Source organism: Capricornis sumatraensis, chromosome 4 (genome assembly GCF_032405125.1).
Source record: "Capricornis sumatraensis isolate serow.1 chromosome 4, serow.2, whole genome shotgun sequence".
Taxonomy (NCBI): Eukaryota; Metazoa; Chordata; class Mammalia; order Artiodactyla; family Bovidae; genus Capricornis; species Capricornis sumatraensis.
This window is the reverse complement of record NC_091072.1, coordinates 12,089,278-12,113,815: the sequence shown is the minus strand read 5'-3', so window position 1 is coordinate 12,113,815 and position 24,538 is coordinate 12,089,278. Positions and strand designations below refer to the sequence as shown.

Sequence of the window (24,538 nt, the reverse complement as noted above, 5' to 3'; positions counted from 1 at the left end):
GGGCCGGCTGTGAGGGGCGGGGGGCTGGGAAGCGCCTGGGGGCGGCAGAGCCCATGTCGGCCTTGAGGCGCTCGGGCTACGGCCCTAGTGACGGCCCGTCTTATGGCCGCTACTACGGGCCTGGGGGTGGAGATGTGCCGGTGCACCCGCCTCCGCCCATCTACCCCCCGCGCCCCGAGCCTCCCCAGCCTCCCATTTCCTGGCGGGGGCGCGGGGGCGGCCCGGCGGAGACCACCTGGCCGGGGGAAGGCGGAGGAGGCGATGGCTACTACGCGTCTGGAGGCGCCTGGTCAGAGCCGGGTCGTGCTGGCGGAGGCCACCAGGTGAGCTTTGCGCCACCGGTCCCCAGGGTGGAGTGGGGGGGGGTCCGATAGGGGAATCTTTGGGGGTGAGGGCCATTGGGATTGATACAGCTCCCAACAGTTCGTAATGAATTGGGTTTCGTGCGTTTTCCTAATACGGCTTTGGAGAGACGAGAGACTAGGATCGTGGGTGGGGGTATATGCTTGTGTTTTCTTTGCCCCTCCTCTTGCGCTTCAGCCGTAATAAATATCTTCTTACCAGGAAAAAAATCCTGTGCTGAACCTGCTGAGTAGCAGGCTGCGAATCTCTCGTCTTGGGGACGAGGTTGGGCTGGAGTGACCTGGCTTTGCTTTTCCAATCCTCACAATTTATCCTGCGTGGTTCGTGGGGGCCGCCTCTCTCCGAGGAGGGATGTGGCTGCAGCCCCCTCCCGCTGGGAAGGAACGCGAAGGAAAGGGAGGGATCTGGGCATTTAGCCCTTTGCCCCTAAAGCATTGCCGGGTATTGAATCACCAGTCATCATCAGTGTTGGAAAGCACCTGTCCGTGGGTTGTATGTAATCTTAACGGTGACTGCAATGTAGATGTCATCACAGCGTCCCTGTTTTACGGTGGAAGAACTGCTGACAGTGAAAGGTTAACTCACTTGCTCAATATATTCAGACCTCTGACATTTTATTCTGTGTTGTCGTGCCGGAAATATACTTCTGTTTTGTTAATGCAATATTCTTCGTAGAGGATTACGGTTCTATGGTGAGGGCACACCTCTCCTTGTCTTCAGGAATTATAACATTCTCACTGGTTGAAATGTAACAATGAAATTCCCAGACATTGCTGGTGGAAATGTAAAATGGTTCAGTGTTTTGGAAAACGGTTTGGCAGTTCCTAAAAACGTTACGGTGTACTGTTAGCAAGCCTGCTGCTAGATATATACCCAAGAGAACTGAAAACATGTCCACGTAAGATCCTGTACACACATGTTCATAGCAACTTTATTTATAATAGCCAAAAAAGGGAAATATCCCAAATGCTCATCAACTGAAGAACTGATAAAATATAGTATATTCATACCCCTGGAGGGAATGGCAACTCACTCCAGTATTCTTGCTTGGAGAATCCCTATGGACTGAGGAGCCTGGTGGGCTACAGCGCGTAGCATCGCAAAGAGTCAGACAGGACTGGAGGACTAAGCACAGCACAGCACAGTGTATTTATACAATGAAATTATTTAGCCATAGAAAGTAATGAAGTACTAGACATTCTGCAAATGGATGAACGTTGAAAATGTGCTACATGGATGAAGACACAAAGACCAAATATTGTATTCCATTTTTTGGAAAATTCCAGGATATAGAAATCTGTAGAAAATTTTGTTGTTTCCACGGGCTGTGGACCTGGGGACATTGAGAAGGATAGATAAAGGGTATGGGGTTTCCTTTGAGGATGATGAAAATATTCTGAATTTAATGACGATAACTGCACAAGTCTGAGTATATTGAAACCATGAATTGTACACTTGAAAAGGGTGAGTTTTATGGTATGTTATATCTTTAAAAAATGGTATGAGAAAAAACATGTAGTGAGAGGTTAATTGTTAAGGAAGGTCCATAATTTTTCTGTCTAAATCTGGAATAAGGAGCCGTGGGATTTTGGTCCCATGACGGAGTGGCATGATGAAATACTTGGCCTGTAAGTAGGCAAACTAGACTGAGGCTCACTTGAAGGGATAGAGAGGCCCGCTGAGCTGAGGACTCTGCCTGGACTTGCTGTGGTATCAAAACAAAAATATGTTTTGGCTTTGGTTAGGGTTAGAGAGGACTTCCTAGGTGGCTCAGCAGTAAAGAATCCGCCAGTTTCCATCCCTGGGTTGGGAAAATCCCCTGGAAAAGGAAATGGCAACCCACTCCAGTGTTCTTGCCTGGGAAATCCCATGGACAGAAGAGCCTAGCGGGCTACAGTCCTTGGAGTCTCAAAAGAGTTGGACATGACTTTGTGACTTTTTTTTTTTAAGGTTAGAGAAGTTAAGATCTCAGTGTCATGCAGGGAGTTGTTAGGTATGGTGGAATACAGGTGTGCACACAGGTGGGTGATAGTGCTAGAGGGGTGGAAGATAAAGCTGGAATGTGTAATGGGCATTTGTAAATCATTTCAAGAGTCTTTCAGGCGGATATTTCTGAAACTCAAAAAGTATCGGATGATAATTTCTTAGGCAGCAGTAGGGAACTAATACAAAAGGTAAACGTGTTGTCCTACATACTGCAAATGTCTTTTCTAAATTTGTGGCTTGCCTTTTGACTTTTTTGTGGTTTTTGACATATGTTTTGCAGTTTTATATAGTCAAACATGTCAGACTTTAAAAAGGTATAGTTCATTCGCTCAGTCGTGTCTGACTCTTTGCTACCTCATGAATCGCAGCACGCCAGGCCTTCCTGTCCATCACCAACTCCCGGAGTTCACTCAAACTCATGTCCATCGAGTCGGTGATGCCATCCAGCCATCTCATCCTCTGTCGTCCCCTTTTCCTCCTGCCCCCAATCCCTCCCAGCATCAGAGTCTTTTCGAATGAGTCAACTCTTTACATGAGGTGGCCAAAGTACTGGAGTTTCAGCTTTAGCATCATTCTTTTAAAACCTTACTCTGAAACTGTGGGCCATGGACCAGAAGCTTCAGCTTTGCTAGGTGGCTGTTAGAAGTGCAGACTCTTTCCTCCTCCATACTTACTGCTGCTGCAGATTAATAAGATCCTCAGGTGATTCATATGCATATTTTGTTTGAGAAGCGTTGCGCAATGGAATTGAACATTTTGAGATGAGGTTGCTCTGAACCACTACAAAGGCTTGACTTTATTTAAATATGGCAGGGGAAAAATGGAGAGTCTCTTACTGTTTTCTTTCTTTTTTTTTTTTTTTTCACCTTGTTAGCTATACTTGCAGCGCTGTAGTTTGATTCCTAAGCTTGCAGCACATACATCACCTAGGAGATTGTGGGAGATGCTGTATCTCAGGCCCTGCCCAAAGCTTTTAACAAGACATCACTTTGCCGATAGAGGTTTGTCTAGTCAAAACTGTGGTTTTTCAGGTAGGCACGTACAGAAGTGAGAGCTGAACCATAAAGAAGGCTGAGCACTAAAGAATTGATGCTTTCAACTGAGGTACTGGGAAAGACTCTTGAGAGTCCCTTGGACAGCAAGGAGATCAAAGCAGTCAATCTTAAAGGAAATCAACCCTGAATATTCACTGGAAGGACTGATGCTGAAGGTGACACTCCAATGCCTTGGCCACCTGATGTGAAGAGCCAACTCATTGGAAAAGACCATGATGCTGGGAAAATTTGAGGGCAAGAGAGGATGAGATGGTTGGATGGTATCATCAACACAATGGACATGAGTTTGAGCAAGCTCCGGGAGATGGTGAAGGATAGAGAAGCTTGGTGTGCTGCAGTCGTGGGGTTGCGAAGAGTTGGACGTGGCTGAGTGACTGAACAACAACAACTGGGTGATTCACATGCTCCCCAAGAACAAGTCATCTGAGAGAGTGCTGAGACAGACAGAAGCGGGCAGCTGCAGCCTCTTACAACCTCATCCTGGAAGTGATACACCTTCACGCATGCCATATATTACTAGTCATAGAGACTGACCCTGGTACAGTGTGGGAGGCATCTTCATTCAGATGTACATACAGAAGGCAGGGATCACTGGGAGTCATCTTGCAGGATGGTTACAATGGGAGGGTTTGGGGAGACAGCTCAGGTTAGGCTCCCAAATTAGGTCAGAAAAGAAAACGGCATGTGTTTGAACAATGTCTGAATGAATGTAGATAGGTTTTTTTCTCAACATTTTATTATAAACATTTTCAAACATAGAAAAGTTGAAATTGTACGTGAAGATCCCCATACCCACTACCTAGATTTTATTAGCATTTATTATATTTACCACGTCTACCTATCTTATTTTTGGATGTGTTTCAGAATGAGTTACATAGATTCGAAAGGCATTTTCAAAGGTGTGTATCAACTGGAAGTGAGGATTGCAGGAGAAACAGAAGGATCCTGAATTTTTAGTATTTCCTAGGATTAAGAAGGAAACGGAACAGGCTTTTATGGGAAGATGTGGTTTAGTTTTGTACCAAAGAACTAGGGATCATTTCTTTTGAAAAAACAATGTTGATTTGTTTGGCTGCGTCAGGTCTTAGTTGGGGCATGTGAGATCTTTGTTGCGTCATGTGGCATCATTCATTGCGGTGTGAATGTGAGATCTTAATTCCACAGCCAGGGATGGAACCCCCTTCCCCTGCATTACAAGGTGGATTCTTAACCCGTGGACCACCGGGGAAGTCCCATCTTTATTTCATTTCTGCTGGAAGCCAGTTTGTGATGGTGGTTACCAAGCTCTGGATGCAGTGTATGTGACCGATTAATGAGATGTCTGAGATTTTCTGTTTTTGTTTTCCGATGTCCAGTTTTACAGTCTGTGGCATTGAGGAGTTGTTGTCTGTGGGAACAAAGCAATAGATGTGGGTCTCAGCAGGGAGTCAGGGGATGGAGACAGTGATTGGAGAGTCACCACATGGAAACATGGGTGAATTACCTGATTGGGTTATGCTGCCAGGGGAGAGCTTTGAGATCTAGGAGGGTGACAGAGAGAGAACCCAGGAGACAGTGAGTGAGAATACCTGGGTAGGAGGAAAAGCAGGATGTCATGAGATACAGACCACTGCTACTTTGCAGGTTAGTGATATGAGAACTGAAGAGAAGCGTTTGGATTGGCAGTTAAAGTATTGTTGATTTTAATGGTGGGACTTTAAAATAGTATAAAAGTAATGACTGGGGGATTTGGGAATACAACTAGTGTAAACTGTTAGTAAATGAGGAAGTGGCCACTTGACTGGGAACCATGGTTGAGGGAAGCATTTTTAGGACTCAGTGGCTTGAGAATGTTTGTCAGCAGAGGAGAGAGAAAGCTAGTAGATTGTGAAAAAAGATACTAACAGAAGGATGGAATGTGGCTTGGGGAGAAGTGGAGCACGAAATGAGGAAGACCCGAGAAACCTCCTTAGAGCTAGAGAAGGGGAAATGAAGCTGTTGGGAGGGGAGGATATTGCAGGAGTTCCAGCTCTTGGTTGATGAAGCAGGAGGCTTTCTGAGGGTAAAAGAAGTGGGATGGGATAGCTGGGAACTCAATATGGTGAATGTGTGAAGCAGGTGCCAGGGAAAAGGGAGGCTGTGTAGGGAAGCACAGCAGAGACCCATGTGAGAGTAAAGCTGAAATTTGTGATGATGGGCCAATACAGGAGCAGAAAGTGCTTTTTAGTGATATTTGGAATAGATCACTATAAACATAATTTATAATGTATTTTTCTAATGTGTGTGTGTGTGCTCAGTCATATCCAACTCTTTGTAACCCCATGGACTGCAGCCCGTCAGGCTCCTCTGTCCATTGGATTATCCCAGCAGGAATACTAGAGTGAGTTGCCGTTTCCTTCTCCAGGGGGTCTTCCCAACCCAAGGACTGAACCCATGATTTCTGTAGCTCCTGCATTGTCAAGTGGATTCTTTACCACTGAGCCGCCTGGGAAGCCACCTGGGAATTTTCTAATAATTTTTGTCTAATTCTTGTGGGGAAAAAAAAATTTGTAAGGGGATCTTAGGTAGAAAGAACCAGCACTACTCAGATTCCTGTGCTGTTTGATTTGTCTGGGCTGGAGATATTTTTTGGAGGCACGGTGCCAAGTCACTTTGTAAAGTTAACCATATATCCACTTCTTATGGGGCTAGATAGTTCTGCAATAAATATGAAGGGAGTTGACTTCAGCCTTCACCTGAGATTTAGGTATTTCTTTTCAAAAGAGAAGAAAGTAAACTTGCATTATTTTAATAAAATTTCCTTTGTCACAAGAACTTTAATTCATAATAGTCTCACTTGTAAAAACCTATTATCATGTTTATATCATCTTTTAGCATTACTTTTGGCTAGTTTCAGACAGCACATAAAAAGTTTGGAAAGACTTGGGCACATGATAAAATTGGCAACTTGGTTTTAGAACAGCTTCAGCCAGCTTCCTGTGAAACCAAATGCTATTTCATAGAACTAGTGTCATGTTAGGAAGGTGTTGAGCTGCAGACTTTAATTGTTATTGGGAATATTTTTAGATTTGTTCCATTTTGTCCAAAAGGGGAAAAAAAAGCAAAGACAATCTTTTTAATTAAGACAATACAAATAATAATTTTTACTGCTTCACTGAGGACATTCTTTTTTCATATAAAAAGTGTGATATATTTACATGTTATAAATGTCACCATTTTTAAGGGATAGTTCTGTGAATTTTGACAAATGCATATGATTATGTAAGCACTATCACAATCAAGGTATAAAAATTTATCCACCTTTTAAAAAAAAAGGACTCTGAGGATAAAATGGAAGAGTTATATTTATTCATCTCTAAACCACATTAATAGATGGGGAAACAGTAGAAACAGTGTCAGACTTTATTTTTTTGGGCTCCAAAATCACTGCAGATGGTGACTGCAGCCATGAAATTAAAAGATGCTTACTCCTTGGAAGAAAAGTTATGACCAACCTAGATAGTGTATTCAAAAGCAGAGACATTACTTTGCCGACTAAGGTCTGCCTAGTCAAGGCTATGGTTTTTCCTGTGGTCATGTATGGATGTGAGAGTTGGACTGTGAAGAAGGCTGAGCGCCGAAGAATTGATGCTTTTGAACTGTGGTGTTGGAGAAGACTCTTGAGGGTCCCTTGGACTGCAAGGAGATCCAACCAGTCCATTCTGAAGATCAGCCCTGGGATTTCTTTGGAAGGAATGATGCTAAAGCTGAAGCTCTAGTACTTTGGACACCTCATGCGAAGAGTTGACTCATTGGAAAAGACTGTGATGCTGGGAGAGATTGGGGGCAGGAGGAGAAGGGGACGACCCAGGATGAGATGGCTGGATGGCATCACGGACTCGATGGACGTGAGTCTGAGTGAACTCCGGGAGATGTTGATGGACAGGGAGGCCTGGCGTGCTGCGATTCATGGGGTCGCAAAGGGTCGGACACGACTGAGCGACTGAACTGAACTGAACTGAAACTGCATTAAAATTACAGAAAAAGAACTGTGTTATTTTAAAAAATATTTTTAAGAGCTCATTTGCATAACATAGTTATGTCTACACATATATATTCAATATTTTGAAAGTGTTTCAGTCAGTTGCAGTCATTCTTTCTATTGCTTAATGATCTTATATTGCTAATGGGAGACCCCTCCCCTCTTCTTGGCTTCAAAGTTCTTTTGACATGACCCATTGGTTTTTGACTGCTTCTTTGATTTCTGGTACAAGATTTGCCAGGCTTGTTATATAGCTTGTCCCAGATGTTACACTCAGCCATTCCATTAAGAAATCTTGATTTTTGTTTTGTTTGGTTTTAATTAGAGAATTTTATTTAGAAGCTATATGTGTCAGGATCCAGATAGGAAAATAGAACCTACACTAGTTCCTTTATTAGAGAGAATTTGATTTAGGAAATTAGTTAAATGGGTGTTGGAGATCTGAAAAAGTAAAAAGAGAATATGGAAGTAACTCAGAAGATAGTTATGGCAGAGAACAACCTCAGTTCCTGGGGCTGCGGAATAAAGAGGGAGAGATTGTGGAATTAATAGAACCTGGAAACTTGGAAAAATGACCTGTGTCACTGGAACCAAGGAGGCACTGGTATTGGTACTTCCGTGGGAGTTCTCAGGAAACCAGGGGAGTCTGGAGGCTGCTGGCCAACACTGCCTGCAGGTTGACGGGCTTTGCTGGCCTGGCAGTAGCAGAAACAGGAGGCAAGCAAGCACACAGGAAGGATCTAGTCCATTTTCCCCTCCTCTAACCTGGTGCCCCCTATTGGCAGAATCAAATAGTAAACAAGTGATAAGGAGAAGTGTTTGCAGGCCTGATCCTGCATCTCAGAGTCAGCTACAGACTGCTGGGTTTGGAGCTGAGGGCCAGTTGTTCACTCAGTCATATCCGACTCATTGTGACCCCACTGACTGTTGCATGCCAGCCTTCCCTGTCCTTCAGTGTCTCCCGGAGTTTGCTCAAATTCATGTTCATTGAGTTGGTGATGGTATCCAACCATCTAATCCGCTGCCGCTCCCTTCTCCTTTTGTTTCAGTCTTTCCCAGCATCAGGTTCTCTTCCAATGAGTCAGCTCCTTGTGTTCGGTAGCTAAAGTATTGAAGCTTCAGCTTCGGTATCAATCCTTCCAATGAAAATTCAGGGTTGATTTCCTTTAAGATTGACTGGTTTGATCTCCTTGCTGAGGACCAGTAGTTTTTAAGATCACTAGTACAGAAGTTCGGAGAAGGCAATGGCACCCCACTCCAGTACTCTTGCCTGGAGAAGCCTGGTAGGCTGTAGTCCATGGGGTCGCTAAGAATCCGACACGACTGGGTGACTTTCCTTTCACTTTTCACTTTCACGCATTGGAGAAGGAAATGGCAACCCTCTCCAGTGTTCTTGCCTAGAGAATCCCGGGGACGGGGGAGCCTGGTGGGCTTCTGTCTATGGGGTCGCACAGAGTCAGACACGACTGAAGCGACTTAGCAGCAGCAGCAGCAGCAGTACAGAAGTTACATTTGGTGTGAGGTGTACTGATTGTTATTGTGTTGTCATTGCTTCTAGACCTTTTAAATGAACAGAGTTATACAAAATGAGCATTTAAGAAGATTTTTTAATAGACGTATAGTTGATTTTCAATGTTGTGACTAAGTATTTTAAAACAAAAATAAATGAGTTCATATTTGTGTTAATTTAAATTTAATGTCAGATTATTTTTCTTCTTAGATTGTATTTATTACTTTAAAATTTTTTTTCAGCTTTATTGAGGTACAGTTAACACATGAAATTGTAATATATTGAAAGCATACATGATAATTTGCTATATGTATATGTTGTGAAAGGATTCTCACCATCAAGAATTAACACATCCATTGCACCTCATGATGTTTATCTTTTTTTCTTAATGAGAATACTTAAGTTCTATTCTCTTAGCTAGTTAGCTAGTTTTAATCATTTATAATACAGTGTTATCAAAAAATATGGAAAGCTTCATGAATTTGCGTGTCATCCTTGTGCAGGGGCCATAATAATCTCTGTTATCGTTCCAATTTTAGTATATGTGCTGCTGAAGTGAGCACTGTATTTATTACTTTTATATGGAAATCTTGGTTTCTTAACAATATTAAGGTAATTACAAATACTTGTATTAATTCAGTCCTGCAATAACATATAAAATAACTTTAAAATAATGCCAGGTTCCAGCTCGGGCATGACAGCATGAGGAGCTCTTGTGGGCCTAGTCCTCCATGAAACTGGTGAAAAATATTTTTAAAACAACCATATTAAAGTCTCTGGAAATCGTCTGAGGGAATTTAGCAAACGAAGAAACATTTATGATAGAAAATGTACTCAAACTCAGTAAGAGTAGTGAGATTCTGTGGGATCCTCCACCTCTCCCACCCCAGCCCAGTGATACAGAAACTGCATTCTAGACTGGAGGGCAAATAAAACAAAGCTGCTGGCTCCCCAGGTCCCAGCCATCCTGGGAGAACAGCACGTCAGCATTGCTCATCTCGCCCCCAGCTACTATTGCAGAGGCCACACACCGGGCAAGTGCGGTTAGCAGCTGTGTTTCTCCCCACACCCTGTGGAATGGGGGCTTTACCTTGAGCAGGACACCGGGGCTCTGATCAACCCTTTCCTGGCTTGGAGGCAAGCTGGGAAGGCCTGAGGCTCCTGTCTTCCCCCTTCTAGGTGTTCCGCTCTTACAGCAGGGGTGACTCTCACTGAAGCATACCCTTGTCCCCAACCCAACTGCAGAATGTGGCTCAGACATTTTTCTCTGGAGGCGGAAGCTGTAAAACCAGTAGTTCCTAATGTTTTCCCAAAGGCACTGACTTTATTTGCATCAGAATGTGGCTAAGCTGAGGCCTGAGGATGTTCTCAGAAATTTAGAGGTAGTTGTGAAAGGCAGTTGGGAGGAGATGGGTAGATTCATTGCAAATAAAGACTAAGCTATAGGCCAGCTAGTTAGCTGGAGAGAACTGGGGAAAAAGGTAGCTGGAGCCATTTGGAGTCAGAACACATCTCAGACACAGACTTTGGGAGGTGTCTCTTCCAAGGAACCCAAATGTGATCGGGTCTGTTTGTGGAACAGTTCACATCCCAGGATCTTGTTGAAATAGTAGAGAAATTAGCTGGAAATTTGTGGAGTTTAACAGCTCCAAAAATATTTATATATACTCAGTAAAGAAATTAAAAAGCTGCATTAGAAAATACTCACTTGATGCAAAAGCAGTAAAGGAAGAATAGAGGAACAAAACCGAATATGAGATACAGAAAACAAAAGTAAAATGGCAGATGTAAATCCAGTTATATCAGTAATAGCATCAACTGTGAATAGGTTAAACAATCCAGTCAGACAGGGACTGTCAGACTGGATTAAAAAAAAAGATTCAACTCTATGCTGTGTGAGATAACAGAAAAAAAAATATATGTATTGATCTCTACCCCAGGTTTTTGGCATAGGTCTCTTGGAAACCCTTGTAATTTCCTAAGTCATAAGTGGAAGAAGCCAGTCACAATTTATACCACAAATCACATATTATATGATACATGCTACCACTTATATGAAGTGCCCAGAGTAGGCGTATCTATAGAGAGAGTAGTGGTGGTGCCTGGAAAATCCATGGATGGAGGAGCCCGGTGGGCTGCAGTCCATGGGGTCACGAAGAGTTGGACACGACTGAGCAACTTCACTTTCACTTTTCACTTTCAGGCATTGGAGAAGGAAATGGCAACCCACTCCAGTGTTCTTGCCTGGAGAATCCCAGGGACGAGGGAGCCTGGTGGGCTGCCATCTATGGGGTCGCACAGAGTCGGACACGACTGAAGCGACTTAGCAGCAGCAGCAGGGCTATGGAATGGCAGATAGGAGGGTGTAGCTGATGGAAACAGTTTCTTTTTGAGGTTTGAAATGTTCTGCAATTGATTTTGGTGATGATCACATATATTGCTTTCATATATCTGGATATACTAAAAACTATTGATTTGCACAGTTTAAACGAGCAGATTTTATGGTAGTAAATGATGTCTCAATTTTGACTAAGAGATAACTAATGGATGCAGTTTAGGTTTCTTTACAGTTCATCTGGTCCTTGGAATATATTCCACTGAGAATGTACAAAGTAATACGATTTTAAAGTCATTAGAAATAATTCTTTTTTTCCGTATGGTTATGTTACCAACTTGATGTTTAGTTATCTCATCAGTTGATTTTTCCTGTAGTAAAAAACAACTCCGAGTTGTAGCTTAACAGCAGTGAATATTTCCTGCTCACGTTCTGTGCAGTCGCTACAAGGGCTCATCTTCAGGTCCCGGGCTGGGTTCAAATGACAGCTCCTATATGGGATATGCTGGTCTCAAGGTGGAGGGCAGGGGTGCAAAAGGGTTATTAGAATTTGTGTTGACTCCTAAGTCCTTTGTTTAACACCTGCATGCTGTCACTTACCCATATTTGTCTGTTTTGCATACAAGGTTAAATTACATTTTTAAAATATGTGAATTTATACCTGTTTCTCCAGTTCACATCCACCATGCACAATTCATCTTCATCTTTTTCTAGTCAATATATATTATCCTTTTCCATGTGAAAATACTGGTTCTCAGTAACAGTTTTATTTCCTTTATTCTAAACAGTTGAAAACTTAAAACACTAATATTACCAATAGCATATTATTAATTTAATATTTCTTTGCATTTCTTTACCTTTAGAAGGTATACCATTAAGGATATCCTTCAGAAGATTATTGAAGAGTTACTTGAATTAATTTTTTTGTATATGTGTGGTTATCAATTTGTCAGAGTTTTTTTTTTTTTTTTAAGATAAAATGCAGTTTGAATTCAAACTAAAATGTTCACATAAATTTAAGGACTATATGGTTTTTTGTTTAGCCATGCTGGGTGGCTTGCAGGATCTTTGTTCCCCAGCCAGGGATGGAACCTATGCACCCTGCAGTGGAGGTGAGGGCTGCCAGGGAATTCCAGGGCTATGGGGGTTTTAATTCATTATTCTTTTTGTTGTTGCTGATTATTTGGTTATGGTTTATCTACCTCCTCTGTGGCATGTAAACTCCGTGGGGGCCTCCCATGTTTCTCCACACACTGCAGTGCTTGGTTAATCGTGGGTCCTCAGACACATTTGTTGAAATAAATGAGTGAAAAATGTGTGTGCGGTGACGCTCAGTCGTGTCCGATTCTTTGCAGCCCCATGGGCTGTAGCCTTCCAGCCTTCTCTGTCCATGGGAGTTTTCAGAAAAGAATACTGGAATGGGTTGCCATGCCCTCCTCCAGGAGATCTTTCCAAACCAGAGATTGAACCCACATCTCCTGCGTCTCATGCATTGCAAGCGGATGTTTTATCACGGAGCTGCCTGGGAAACCTCTTGATTTCATTATTCTTGTATCCCTCATCTCCCATTATGAAAATACTGATTTCCAATCACACCAGTGTAATCATTCATTAGCAGTGCCAGCAATGGTGGTAATTATTAATAGAGAGTCTGCCTGGAATTCAAGAGACCTGGGTTCGATCCCTGGGTCAGGAAGATCCCCTGGAGAAGGAAATGGCAACCCACTCCAGTACTCTTGCCTGGAGAATCCCATGGAGGGAGGAGCCTGGTAGGCTACAGTCCGTGGGGTTGCAAAGAGTCGGACGCGACTGAGCGACTTCACTCACTGAAAAATTCATTTGAGGGAGTCTACAGACTATTTACCTCAGTTGTAATGTTGGTCAGATTACTGTGCTCTATTCTCACTTGAAAGAATTTCCTTCTGTGAAGTTGTCTTATCAATTCAATATTTAATAGTGTTTATTTTATTTTGCGTCCTTTTAGGGATTTAAAAATACTTCATTATCTTTCATAATTATGTAAAATGTTCATAATTATTCTAAAGTCAAATATACAAAACAGGATGTATTTAAGGGAAGTCTACCTTCTGCCCCATAGCTTTGATTTTTAACTTTTTGTTATGGAAACTTGTGACACATTCATTTTGTAAAAGTAAAGAAACTAGTGTAATAAAATCCTCAGATATCCATCACTATCTTTAGCAACTGTCAGAGGTTATTGTTAACCAAGTTATTGTTTATTAGACCCCCAATCACTTGTCACACTGTTAATTATAGTAGTTTAAAAATAGGTTTTAATATTTGTTTAGGGTAGTCTTGAGGGCAAGTTGGTATTTTAAGAGAGGCCATCTGCTTTACTAGGAGAAAGAGATGGTTCGTGAAAGTTCTGTAGATGGTAAGTAGTTATGTGGTTCAGAGCTATCAGGAAGGATTTGGCCTTTTAACAGGGCCAAAGACAGTTCATGCACATGTTCTGAGAAGACAGGGACAGATTGCTAACTTCGGAAAGTAGGAAGACAGAGTTTCTGTCTGATTGCTGCTTTTTGTGTGTGTGTGTGTGAAAGATGAGATAAAATTACCAGTTGATGAGTGAGGGGTGTCGTCATAAGAGGATACTGGAGATTTGAGGGGACAAGAAGGTGAAATATTAGTAGTTGTTGTGCAGAATGGGATGAAGGAAGGATGGTATGGTTGTTAGGCGGTGCTGAGTGTCTGCTTGTGTGAAACCAGAGAGCTTGTGTTTCTCTCCACTGATACTTAGGTGAAGTACAGATGGGAAGTCAGTGGGTAATGGTTTTTGAGGGAGAGTGGTAAGGGATGAAGGTGTTGGAAAGCTGAGTAAGGAAGGAGTGAGAAGGAGGGTGGTGAGGCAATAAAAACGTGGGGGGGCTTTGGAGAATCAGTAGGAAAGGACAGAAACCAAGGAAGTTCTGGGGGTTTAGGTGTCGGTTCACCATTGCTGGGGTGAGTCAGCTTCAACTCTTGTCTTTTCACTTCTTTTTAATTAAGATTCAAATTCTTGGTAGAGAGAAATAATTAATTAGTCAAATACCACTTAATTGGGGGGAGGGAAGGTAGTATTAATCAGGGGAATTTGCCTGATTGAGAAATCTGGTTGTTAGGATGTGAAGTTTGTTCGTTTCTATATTGCTCTAGTTGCTATATTATGTAAAGGAGATGCTGCTTGCCCAGCTTGTATAATGTCATGTGGAATAACTGCATGCTTTGAAAACAAAGTGTTATGAAACTAGTTAAGTAGTGCAGTTAAGCTCAGATGGTGATGATGGTGATAATTAAATTCTCAGTGACTACAACTGCCAGTGAATTTCTTTGTGAAACCATATTTGAAGATTTGAAGATCCTATTTAAGCTTAAAATTAAACTATAAAGCTCAAAGTAAAATAGCTCAATTTATGGGCTAAAAAGTGCATATATTAAAATAGCCTGGGAAGTTTTGAGTTGATTTTGTTTCTTATCAGAGTATATTGGCTTATGCGAATGATTGGCGTGAAAGCTGTGGAAATTAATATCATAGCTAGATTTTCTTCTTGGAGTGGTAATTATTCTACCTAATTTCCTGATACTGAATTAGCTGTGGGCTGCTGGAAGAAAGCTTAGCCATAGCGGAAAGTAGAAAAATGTAAAAAAACAAACAAACCAGGGGTGTGGCAGGGAAAGAAGTTGAGTATTGAAGACATTTGCATTTGAAGTAAAGTTTAATAGTAAAAGACTTCCCTGGTGGCTCAGAAGGTAAAAGCGTCTGCCTGCAATGTGGGAGACCTGGGTTGGGAAGAACCCCTGGAGAAGGAAATGGCAACCCACTCCAATACTCTTGCCTGGAGAATCCCATGGACTGCAGAGCCTGGTCCATGGGGTCTCAAAGAGTTGGACATGACTGAGCAACTTTACTTTTCAGTTAATAGTAAAATATTAACTTCAGGTTGCAAAGCTATTGAGATAAATAAATACTACTCTTAACAATGGCAAAGAACTAATTGGGCTGCACTCATTAAATTAGTAGTGATGGGTTAGGGATTGGAGAGGGGTAAAGGAATTGAATGTCTCTGGTTTTGCTAATTGTCTGGACATAGTAGATATATCATTTGTTATTGAATATACTTGGCATAATACACAAGAATAGTTAATAACTGCTTTGTTCTTGGACGCGCAGTTTACCATGTAGCTGCATCAGTTTTAAAAACGAGTGATTTTAGAGTGGGGTCCCATTGCTTTTTGTTTCTTGACTTTTTCCATGCTTATACCTGCCTCTATATCAGCGTTTCAGAATGATGTAAGGATGTTAGTAAAAGTGATTTTACTTTCCTTTTTTTCCCTTAGGAGCAGCCACCATATCCTAGTTACAATTCTAACTATTGGAATTCTGCTGCCCGACCTCGGGCTCCTTACCCAAGTACATACCCTGTAAGACCGGAAATGCAAAGCCAGGTATGATCTGAAATTGATAAGACTTTCTGAATTTTTTCTTAATGATCTGATTTATTTTCAGAACCTGTGGAGATTTTATAGTAAAGATGTGTGGAGTTTTGTTATGTAATGGAGTCTATCTTAATCATTTTAACGTTTTTAACGCAGAGGTAGGGAAATATCTAGGCAGATACTATGTAAGGCAGAAGTGGCTTGACGCATGATAGATTATTTCTCAGGACCTGGAAACAACAAACGCAAAATGTACCTATTTTTAATGATTTGTTATTTTATGGAGATGTAATTGACATATAATGTTATATTAGTTTTAGGTATATAATGTAAAGATTCAGTATTTGTATACTTCTAAAATGATCCCCATGTAAGTCTAGTTAACATCTGTCACAATACATAGTTACAAATTTTTGTTTTCTTGTGATGAAAGAAGTAGCTAATGTATTGTTTTTGGCTGCAGCCGGGTCTTCCTTGCTATGCAGGCTTTCTCTAATTGCGGAGAGCGGGGTCTGTTCTCTAATTGTGTGTGGCACGCGGGCTTCTCATTGCAGTGGTTTCTGTTTCAGTGAACAAACTCTAGACTTCGAGGGCTTCAGTAGTTGTAGTTTCTGGGCTCTAGAGCACAGGCTCAGTAGTTGTGGCGCCGGGGCTTAGTTGCCCTGTTGCATGTGGGATCTTCCCGGATCAGGGATCAAACCCATGTCCCCTGCAGGGCCAGGCAGATTCTTTATCACTGAGCCACCAGGAAAGCCTCTGTGATGAAAACTTTTGAGATAAACTCTCCCCGTCAGTTTTTAAATTTGCAATGCAATATCTAACTATAGTTGCTAGAGTACACATTGCGTTCTGTGGTTTATTTATTTTACAACTGGAAGTGTGTACCTTTTGAGCACCAACCCACTGCTCCATCTCTGGAACCACCAGTCTGTTGTCTGTATCTGTGAGTTGGCTTTTTTTGTTTGTTTGTTTTTTAGATTTTACATATTAATGAGATCACATAGTATTTGTCTGTGTATCACATTTAACTTAACACCTTCAAGGTCCATCCATGTTGTCCCAGTGGCAAGATTGCCTTGGTTTTTTGCTTGAATAATACTCCATTGTGTGTGTATATATCTGTCTCACTTTTTTTTCATTCATTCATCCGCTGCTGGACATTTAAGGGTGTTTCTGTGTCTTGGCTATTTAAATAATGCCGCAGTGAACATGGGGGTACAGATAATTTTTTAAGTTGGTGTTTTTGTTCCCTTTGAACATATTCCCAGAAATGGAATTGCTGGATCATATGGTAGTTCTGATTTTAGTTTTTTGAGGCATCTCCATACTGTTTTCCATAGTGGCTGTACCAGTTTACCTTCCCATCAACAGTACACAAGGGTTTCCTTTTCTCAGCATCCTCATCCAGTACTTAATTGTCTTTTTGAGAATAGCCATTCTAATAGGTGTGAGGTGGTGTGTCCCTGTGGTTTTGATTTGCATTTTCCCGATGATTAGGGATGTTGAGCACCTTTTCATGTACCTGCAGGTCATCTTGTATGTCTTCTTTGGGAAAGTGTCTATTCAGATCCCCTGCCCATTTAAAAAAAGGTTTTGTGTGTGACGGCACGTGGCTTGTAGGATCTTGGTTCCCCAATCAGGGACTGAAGCTGAAGTTAGTTATATTTATGTCTTATATGTGTTTCTATGCTTTTACTACCTGTATATGCATTTTTATAGTACAATTTAACATTTAAAAAAAATTTTCTTTTAAAACCTTATCAAGTTTTTAAACTTGATATAAGTGGTTTCATCCTAGCATTCTCTTGCAGGTTGCTTTTTTTAAACTCAGCATTGTTTTTCCCTTTTCTATTGTACAACATACGAGACAAGCATTTCCCTACTGTGTGGAATTGGTGGGTTTGGGTATATACATCTTTATTTAATATAGCCAAATTACTTTTCACAGTGATTAGAGAGCCAAGAACTTCTTTATTTTCTTTGCTGCCAACCTACTCTTCAGAAGTAAAAACTCTGAAACACCTCTGAACTGTGATCATTAGGTCATGCTTAGTCATGGTCTGTAAGGATTGCAAGGCTAATACATGTTCTTCTGACTCTGATTGTTGTAATCATGCATGTTGTAGCTCTGATCTATTGACCCAGAGGGTACTTAGGAAAAGTATGGTGAACACACAGGTTTTCTAGTAATGATTGTGGTGGGGTTTTTGGTTCCTTTGCCTGACTGGGGATCAAACTCTGTGCTGAAGCACAGAGTCTTAACCACTGGGCCACCAAGGAAGTCCCTGTGGTGGTTTTTTTCTGTTGTTGTTTGTTTAAAATCCTCTCACTGGTCACAAATGCAACTTGTTTTTCTAAAGCTGCTTTCCCACATATCTAAAGGATGAAAGACGGATGTTTTCACATTGATTTTCTGATAAAGAAGATAAGTCTCCTGACTTCTGGAAGATTTCACCACAGAACGCCGAGTGCTTGGGAATAGAAATGCTCAAAGAAAGACAACTGAAGTCCTCTTCGTTCTAAATGTTCCGAATTGAGAAATCATGATACAGAAGGACTTTGGTCAGAAACTGTAATAACCTTTTCATTTAATTTAAAGGAGAACTGGGTTGTCAAATACAGCTTATTAAGTACCGTGGTTTGGAGCTCCTGTGAGACAAAAATTGGACCAGTTCTGTAAGTAGAGATGCTGCATGAGGAAATGACCAGTGGATGATGATGAACTGGGCAATTCCAAAAGCAAGTGTCAGGAGAAACTCAAGGTGATGTTGACTGCTGATAATTATGAAGGCTCAGAGTCCTTTTGTGGTGAAGCTTTCCATGTTTTTCAAGATAACCATAACAGGAGGAATCGTTGTGTTGCTAATGGAAAAGTAATTTTTCCCACTTGGATTGGGTCTGTTTGCTGTTGATAGCCATATATTACCAAATGGAAAGGGAATCCATTAACAGTGTATCACTTTCTGGGTGAGAGACCTGGCCACTTTTCTCCCTTTTGGGTTCTACATCTATAAGCAGTCCATCAATTGTAAAACCAACTTTTGGAAGAAGTATTTCCTCCTGGATAATCTTCAGCTTGCAGTGAGACACCATATGGTGTGACAGTATTTTGACTTTCAAATGCTGAGTCATATTTACATTTACCTCTAGAATAGAAGCAGCACTTGGAATATGTTTTGAGTTTTAAGAGTTCCAGTCTCTTGATTTCTTCTGGAATCCAGAATGAGACGTCTACAGAAATTCAATGACTGTCAGAGGTTTTGTTTAATTCTCCTTATAGTGGATCAGTTTCAGATTTTATCTGTTGCCATATCAGCTGACAGGTTTCAAATCCCAGCTTGCTGTCTTTAGATACAAGTTTCCCTTTATGAAAAAATTGGACTAGATGGAAGTAGCTATGGTCTGTGCAGCCCACCAGTTTCTAGACATACTTGGGATTTTGTGACATTTTTAATAGCATAATTTTTTTCTATAAAAATAATACAACTTTATTATAAATACTTGGGAAATAAAAGAGAGAAAAGCCACTAACTCTGTCATCATAATATGTCCATATTTTGGTAAATTTGTTTTCAGCCTTCTCCCTGTTATATTTATCTAGTTTTAAACTTATTTTACATATACTTTTTAATATTACTTTTTGGTTATCATATGTACTTGTTACAGGGTGAAATAACAGGAATTCTTTTTTTTAATAGTAAGGAAATTTTCAAACATAATCTAAAGTAATGGGATAGTACAGTGATCTCCCATGTACCCCTTACTCAGCTTCAGCAAGTATCATCAATACATGGCCCTCATGTTTCATCCATGTCCTTGATGTGCTTTGAAGAAAATTCCAAATATCACATTATTTCTCTTGTAAATACTTCAGTATGTATCTTTAATATACAGGGACATTTTAAAAATATTACCACAATGCCATTATTAAAGCTTAAAGAAATAAACACTAAAAATAATTCTGTAATGTCAACAGATGTCTGGTCAGTTCTACAGTGAATTTTAAGACAGAATGAAATTCTTTCAATGAATAGCCTGCTACTGCTGCTGCTAGTCGCTTCAGTCGTGTCTGACTCTGTGGGACCCCATAGATGGCAGCCCACCAGGCTCCCCCATCCCTGGGATTCTCCAGGCAAGAACACTGGAGTGGGTTGCCATTTCCTTCTCCAGTGCATGAAAGTGAAAAGTGAAAGTGAAGTCACTCAGTCGTGTCCGACTCTGTGTGACCCCATAGACGGCAGCCCACCAGGCTTCCCCATCCCTGGGATTCTCTAGGCAAGAATACTGGAGTGGGTTGCTATTTCCTTCTCCAATGCATGAAAGTGAAAAGTGAAAGTGAAGTCACTCAGTCGTGTCCGACTCTGAGGGACCCCATGGACTGCAGCCTACCAGGCTCCTCTGTCCATGGGATTTTCCCAGGCAAGAGTACTGGAGTGGGGTGCCATTGCCTTCTCCAAATGAATAGGCTGTAACTGACCAATCATTCCATCAGTACAGGACATGTAGGTTGCTTTCCATACTGCATGATGGTGAATCATGCTCTGATGAACAAGTCCATGCTTATAACTTTTTCTCTAGTTGAATCATTTCCTTAGGAAGGATTTCTAGAAGTTGAATAATAGTACAAAAAGTCACATTTTTTTAAAAAAAATCATCTTCAGCTGTGTATGTTGTATAAGGGACTTTATTTCTGGGGGGGCGGCGGCGGGAGTGTGCCCTGCAGCCTAGGCGGGGGGGTCTTAGTTCCCCCACCAAGGATTGAATCTGTGCCCCCTGAGTTGGGAATGTGAGGCTTAACCACGGGACCGCCAGGAAGTGCCTGTCCCTCTTTTTGATGTGGTAGATTTGGAATCAGATTTAAATTTCATTTTCTTTAATCATTAACAACTGTAGAAGGTATCAGGATTCTCTTTTGAGGTATAATTGACATTTAGCATTCATTTCAGATGTATCCAATAATGATTCGATATTTGTATACATTATCACATGGTCACCACAATAAGTCTATTTTATTATCACAAGCTTCTTTTCTTATTCTTCTACCTAAAATGGGAAAGACTGTCTAGTTTCAGAAGGATGAGTCCAGGTAGAGTAGGGGATGAGTCCCCTACTCTACCATCTTACAAGGTAGAGTAGAAAGTAATGGAAAACCTGAAGGTAATCGTTTATGGTTTAGCTTTAGTCTTATTTGGATTACTAAACTGAGGATTCTAGGTATCAATACTAGTCTGGATAGCTGATGTAAAACTGCAGGAAGCAGTATGTAAGGAATTTGTCTCTGTCTGCTGTAATTTGGGAAGCAGAGTGAGACAGTACAAAAAACACAGGCTTGGAGTCAGATCAGGTTCATTTTCTGGCCTTGCCACAATTATACTAACAACAATGGTATTATGAAAATTATCAGTTATTGAGCATACCATGTACCAGACACTGTACTGAGCACTTTATATATGTCATCTCATTTAATTTTTACAATAACCCTGCAGAATAAGTTCATGATTTCCATTTTCCTGCTTGAAAAAGTAGAGAGAGTAAACACAAAGCCTGTGGCAGGGCTCTGTCTATCTCTGTGGTCTTTTTTTCTTTCTGTTGTATCAGGGTCCTTTTCTTCTCTCTCTAGCCATTCTCCCGGGTTTCCCAAAGCCCCTTTTCCAGTGTGTGGGGACAAGCTCCCTCCCATTAGGTGTAACTGTCAGGTGTTGTTATGAAAAAGGTTGAAAAGCACTGCTCTAAGGCCATTACTTCATCTGTCATCACAATATACTTTCCTGTTGTTATGACACGGGCTCTAAAGTGATAATCTGAGTTTAATATATATATACAATAATAATATAAGAACACCTTTAAAGGGTCGCTTAGGTAGTTGATATTTTCATTATTTACTCATCTCCTTTCTTCCCAAAGTTCTCAAAGTGAGGGCATTTCAGCTCTTGTACTCATTCATCTCTTTTCTCCCAACTTTGCTTTTTCCAGAGTTTGAATTCTTACACAAATGGGGGATACGGCCCACCATACCCCACTGGCCCAGGGACAACTACTGCCTCATACCCTGGGGCCTATTACACCCCTGGGTATGCTCAGACCAATTACTCCACAGAGCTTCCAAGCACTTACCGTTCACCTGGCAACAGCCCAACCCCGGTCTCCCGTTGGATGTACCCCCAGCAGGACTGCCAGACTGAAGCGCCCCCTCTTAGGGGGCAGGTTCCGGGATATCCTGCTTCACAGGTGAGCACTCTTCTGCTGTCTTTTTAGTTTTTAACTGTTAATGAATGGTACCAGGTTTATTTCTCTGTTCACTTCAAGAGGTTAGGTTTATATTTTTAAATATTTTAGGAATTCCTGTTCACTTCCCGGGGAGTTCTATGCTGTTAAAGTTTAGGCCCTATTCCTTCTGAGCTTGACGGTCACCAGACCTGCCCCTGATATCTTTGGAACCAAGCTTTTGTAGGCTTGGAGAAGTTATTGCACCTGTTTAGAAACACCCCAGTTTAACCCTGTAGCAGCTAAAGTATACTCTGTTAAGTGGAGAGGAGGCAGCTCAGGATCTGTTTACACTAGAATATTTTCATTACTTCTTTAAGTGTTTTTTTAGCAATGACCAGCATATTTCCTTCCTCTCAACCCAGAACCCTGGAATGAGCGTACCCCATTACCCTTATGGGGATGGTAATCGTAGTGTTCCACAACCAGGACCAGCCGTACGACCCCAGGAGGACTCATGGGCGCCTCCAGGTGCTTATGGAATGGGAACCCGGTACCCCTGGCCTTCAGCTGCGCCCTCAGGACCACCGGGGAGTCTCTACATCAATGAGAGCACTTCATCGTGGCCTACCAGTGGCTCTCCTCAGCCACCTCCTTCACCGCCACCCCCACAGCCTAAGGTAGGAGGCCTGCTGAACCTTGTTCTTTCAGTGTTTGGTGATCGAGAGAGCACAATATGGGATTTCTCTGCATTGGCCTGTGTTAACTGGAGGGACTAGTTTCAAAAAGCTGTTGGCCACCACCTACAACTTTATGTACCAGTCTCCCCTCCTTCTTTTTTTTCTTTTTTAAAATAGACTATATTTTAGAGCAGTTTTAGGTTCATTTCCTTTTTTTTTAAAGACAGGAAAGTGCTCATTTTCTTATTAGTTGTAATACTATCTGAATGTTAAAATCAAAGGTTAGATTTTGTTACCTCCATCTCCAGACAGAAGACAAAACCAATGAGAAATAGCATGGTTTTATTAAACTGTATACTTGAACATCATTTGCCTGTGGCCAGGTTCCTTTTTAAGATTTGTCTTCAGGTTTTCTCTCTCAAGGGGAACAGACTATCTGATTCCCATTTATTAAGTCACTGGTCAGATTGTGAGGTGATAAAGATAGATTATGAGGTGTTCATGATGAAGACCTACCTCAGGGTAGATTCCAGCCTGTATACTCAGGAATTCTCTGCCTTTTATCTTTTCAGAGCTGTATTTTCCTCAAATGATTATTAAAGAGGGCTGTCCAGTTTTATTGGTGGGGAATCTTTTCATGTACCTTCCTGGTCAGGTGGAAGATGGGGGCTAACAAATCTGATGCTGATGGATTCCCATTAAAACAGCTTTCTCCCCTCTCTGCTTTCCCACTCCAAGGACTCCTCCTACACCTACAGCCAACCAGACCAGGGCATGAGCCAGCACAACTTTCCATGTAGTGTCCATCAGTACGAGTCCTCGGGATCGGTGAATGATGACAGTTCGGAGCTTTTGGATTCCCAGGTCCAGTATAGTGCTGAGCCTCATCTGTACGGTAATGCCACCCACGAACATCCCAGCACTCAAGACCAGGGTAATCATCTTGCTGAAGAGTGTTTATCTTCAGATGAAGGGACTCCCCCAAGCATTAAAAAAATCATACATGTGCTGGAGAAGGTCCAGTATCTTGAGCAAGAAGTAGAAGAGTTCGTAGGAAAAAAGACAGACAAAGCCTACTGGCTTCTGGAAGAGATGCTAACCAAGGAACTCCTGGAACTGGATTCAGTTGAAACTGGGGGCCAGGACTCCGTCCGGCAGGCCAGGAAAGAGGCGGTTTGTAAAATCCAGGCCATACTGGAAAAATTGGAAAAAAAGGGATTATGAAGGGATTTAGAACAAAGGGGAAGCCTGTTACTAACTCGACCAAAGAACTCTTGATTTTGGTTAATTACCCTCTTTTTGAAATGCCTGTTGACGACAAGAAGCAATACATTCCAACTTTCCTTTGATAGAAAGCTTGAAAAACTGGTAAAGGACTCGGAAGAACAGTTGGGTTTTGAGTTGTTTTCAGACCAGTGAATGTAAGAGAGAGCTCTCCGGTTATCGGTATTGCCAAGTAGACTCGCCCAGTAAGAAATACATGGGTGTCCTCGGCAAGCTGCTTCTTATCAGCAGGAGGGGAATTCACCTTATGTAACAGGCTCCTCAGAAACCTACAGGATAAGACTGGATATTCTTTGGACAGGCTCTGTTTTTTTAAAACATCTGGATAACTTGTCACATTTTTGTACATTGTAACTGCTTTCACCATACACTTTGTGTGTAAATTACAGCTTGGACTTTAGCCCCCTTGAACCTCTGTTTTGTTTTGTTATTTGCAGTTCACAAATATAGTATGATTCTCTACTTCTTGGTATATTTTGTAGTAATATGTTTAATATAATTACTCAAGAGACTGTACTGACAGCCAGATAGTATGGCAGTTCTGGATAAATTTGTACCCTTTTACCACTTGAATATATTGCACTGTGTAATGAGTTTCCGAGGTAGATTGTCTCCTCTTTTGTACAGATTATCAGGTTAAGAGTTTTACCACTTCTATTTTTCTTGTTACTATCAGAAGGTTAA

At 41.5% G+C, this 24,538-nt stretch overlaps 1 protein-coding gene, 1 non-coding gene and 1 pseudogene across 3 annotated transcripts; 1 reads left to right on the top strand and 2 right to left on the bottom strand.

The window, feature by feature from the left end:
* Positions 1-53: 53 nt before the first annotated feature.
* On the top strand, positions 54-24,378 carry BAG4 (BAG cochaperone 4). Of its 2 annotated transcripts, XM_068971367.1 has the most exons (5): positions 54-323; positions 15,588-15,695; positions 21,660-21,914; positions 22,316-22,570; positions 23,309-24,378. In XM_068971367.1, the coding sequence occupies exons 1-5, from the start codon at positions 54-56 to the stop codon at positions 23,792-23,794; spliced, it is 1,374 nt and encodes a 457-aa protein (XP_068827468.1). In that variant the 3' UTR covers positions 23,795-24,378. The 2 variants fall into 2 exon arrangements, with proteins under 2 accessions (XP_068827468.1, XP_068827470.1); XM_068971369.1 differs by lacking the exon at positions 15,588-15,695.
* LOC138079365 (U6 spliceosomal RNA) lies at positions 9,373-9,477 on the bottom strand. Its single transcript, XR_011144848.1, has one exon. It is a non-coding gene; the product is annotated as a U6 spliceosomal RNA (small nuclear RNA).
* LOC138077951 (origin recognition complex subunit 3 pseudogene) lies at positions 17,678-20,224 on the bottom strand (annotated as a pseudogene).
* Positions 24,379-24,538: the final 160 nt, after the last annotated feature.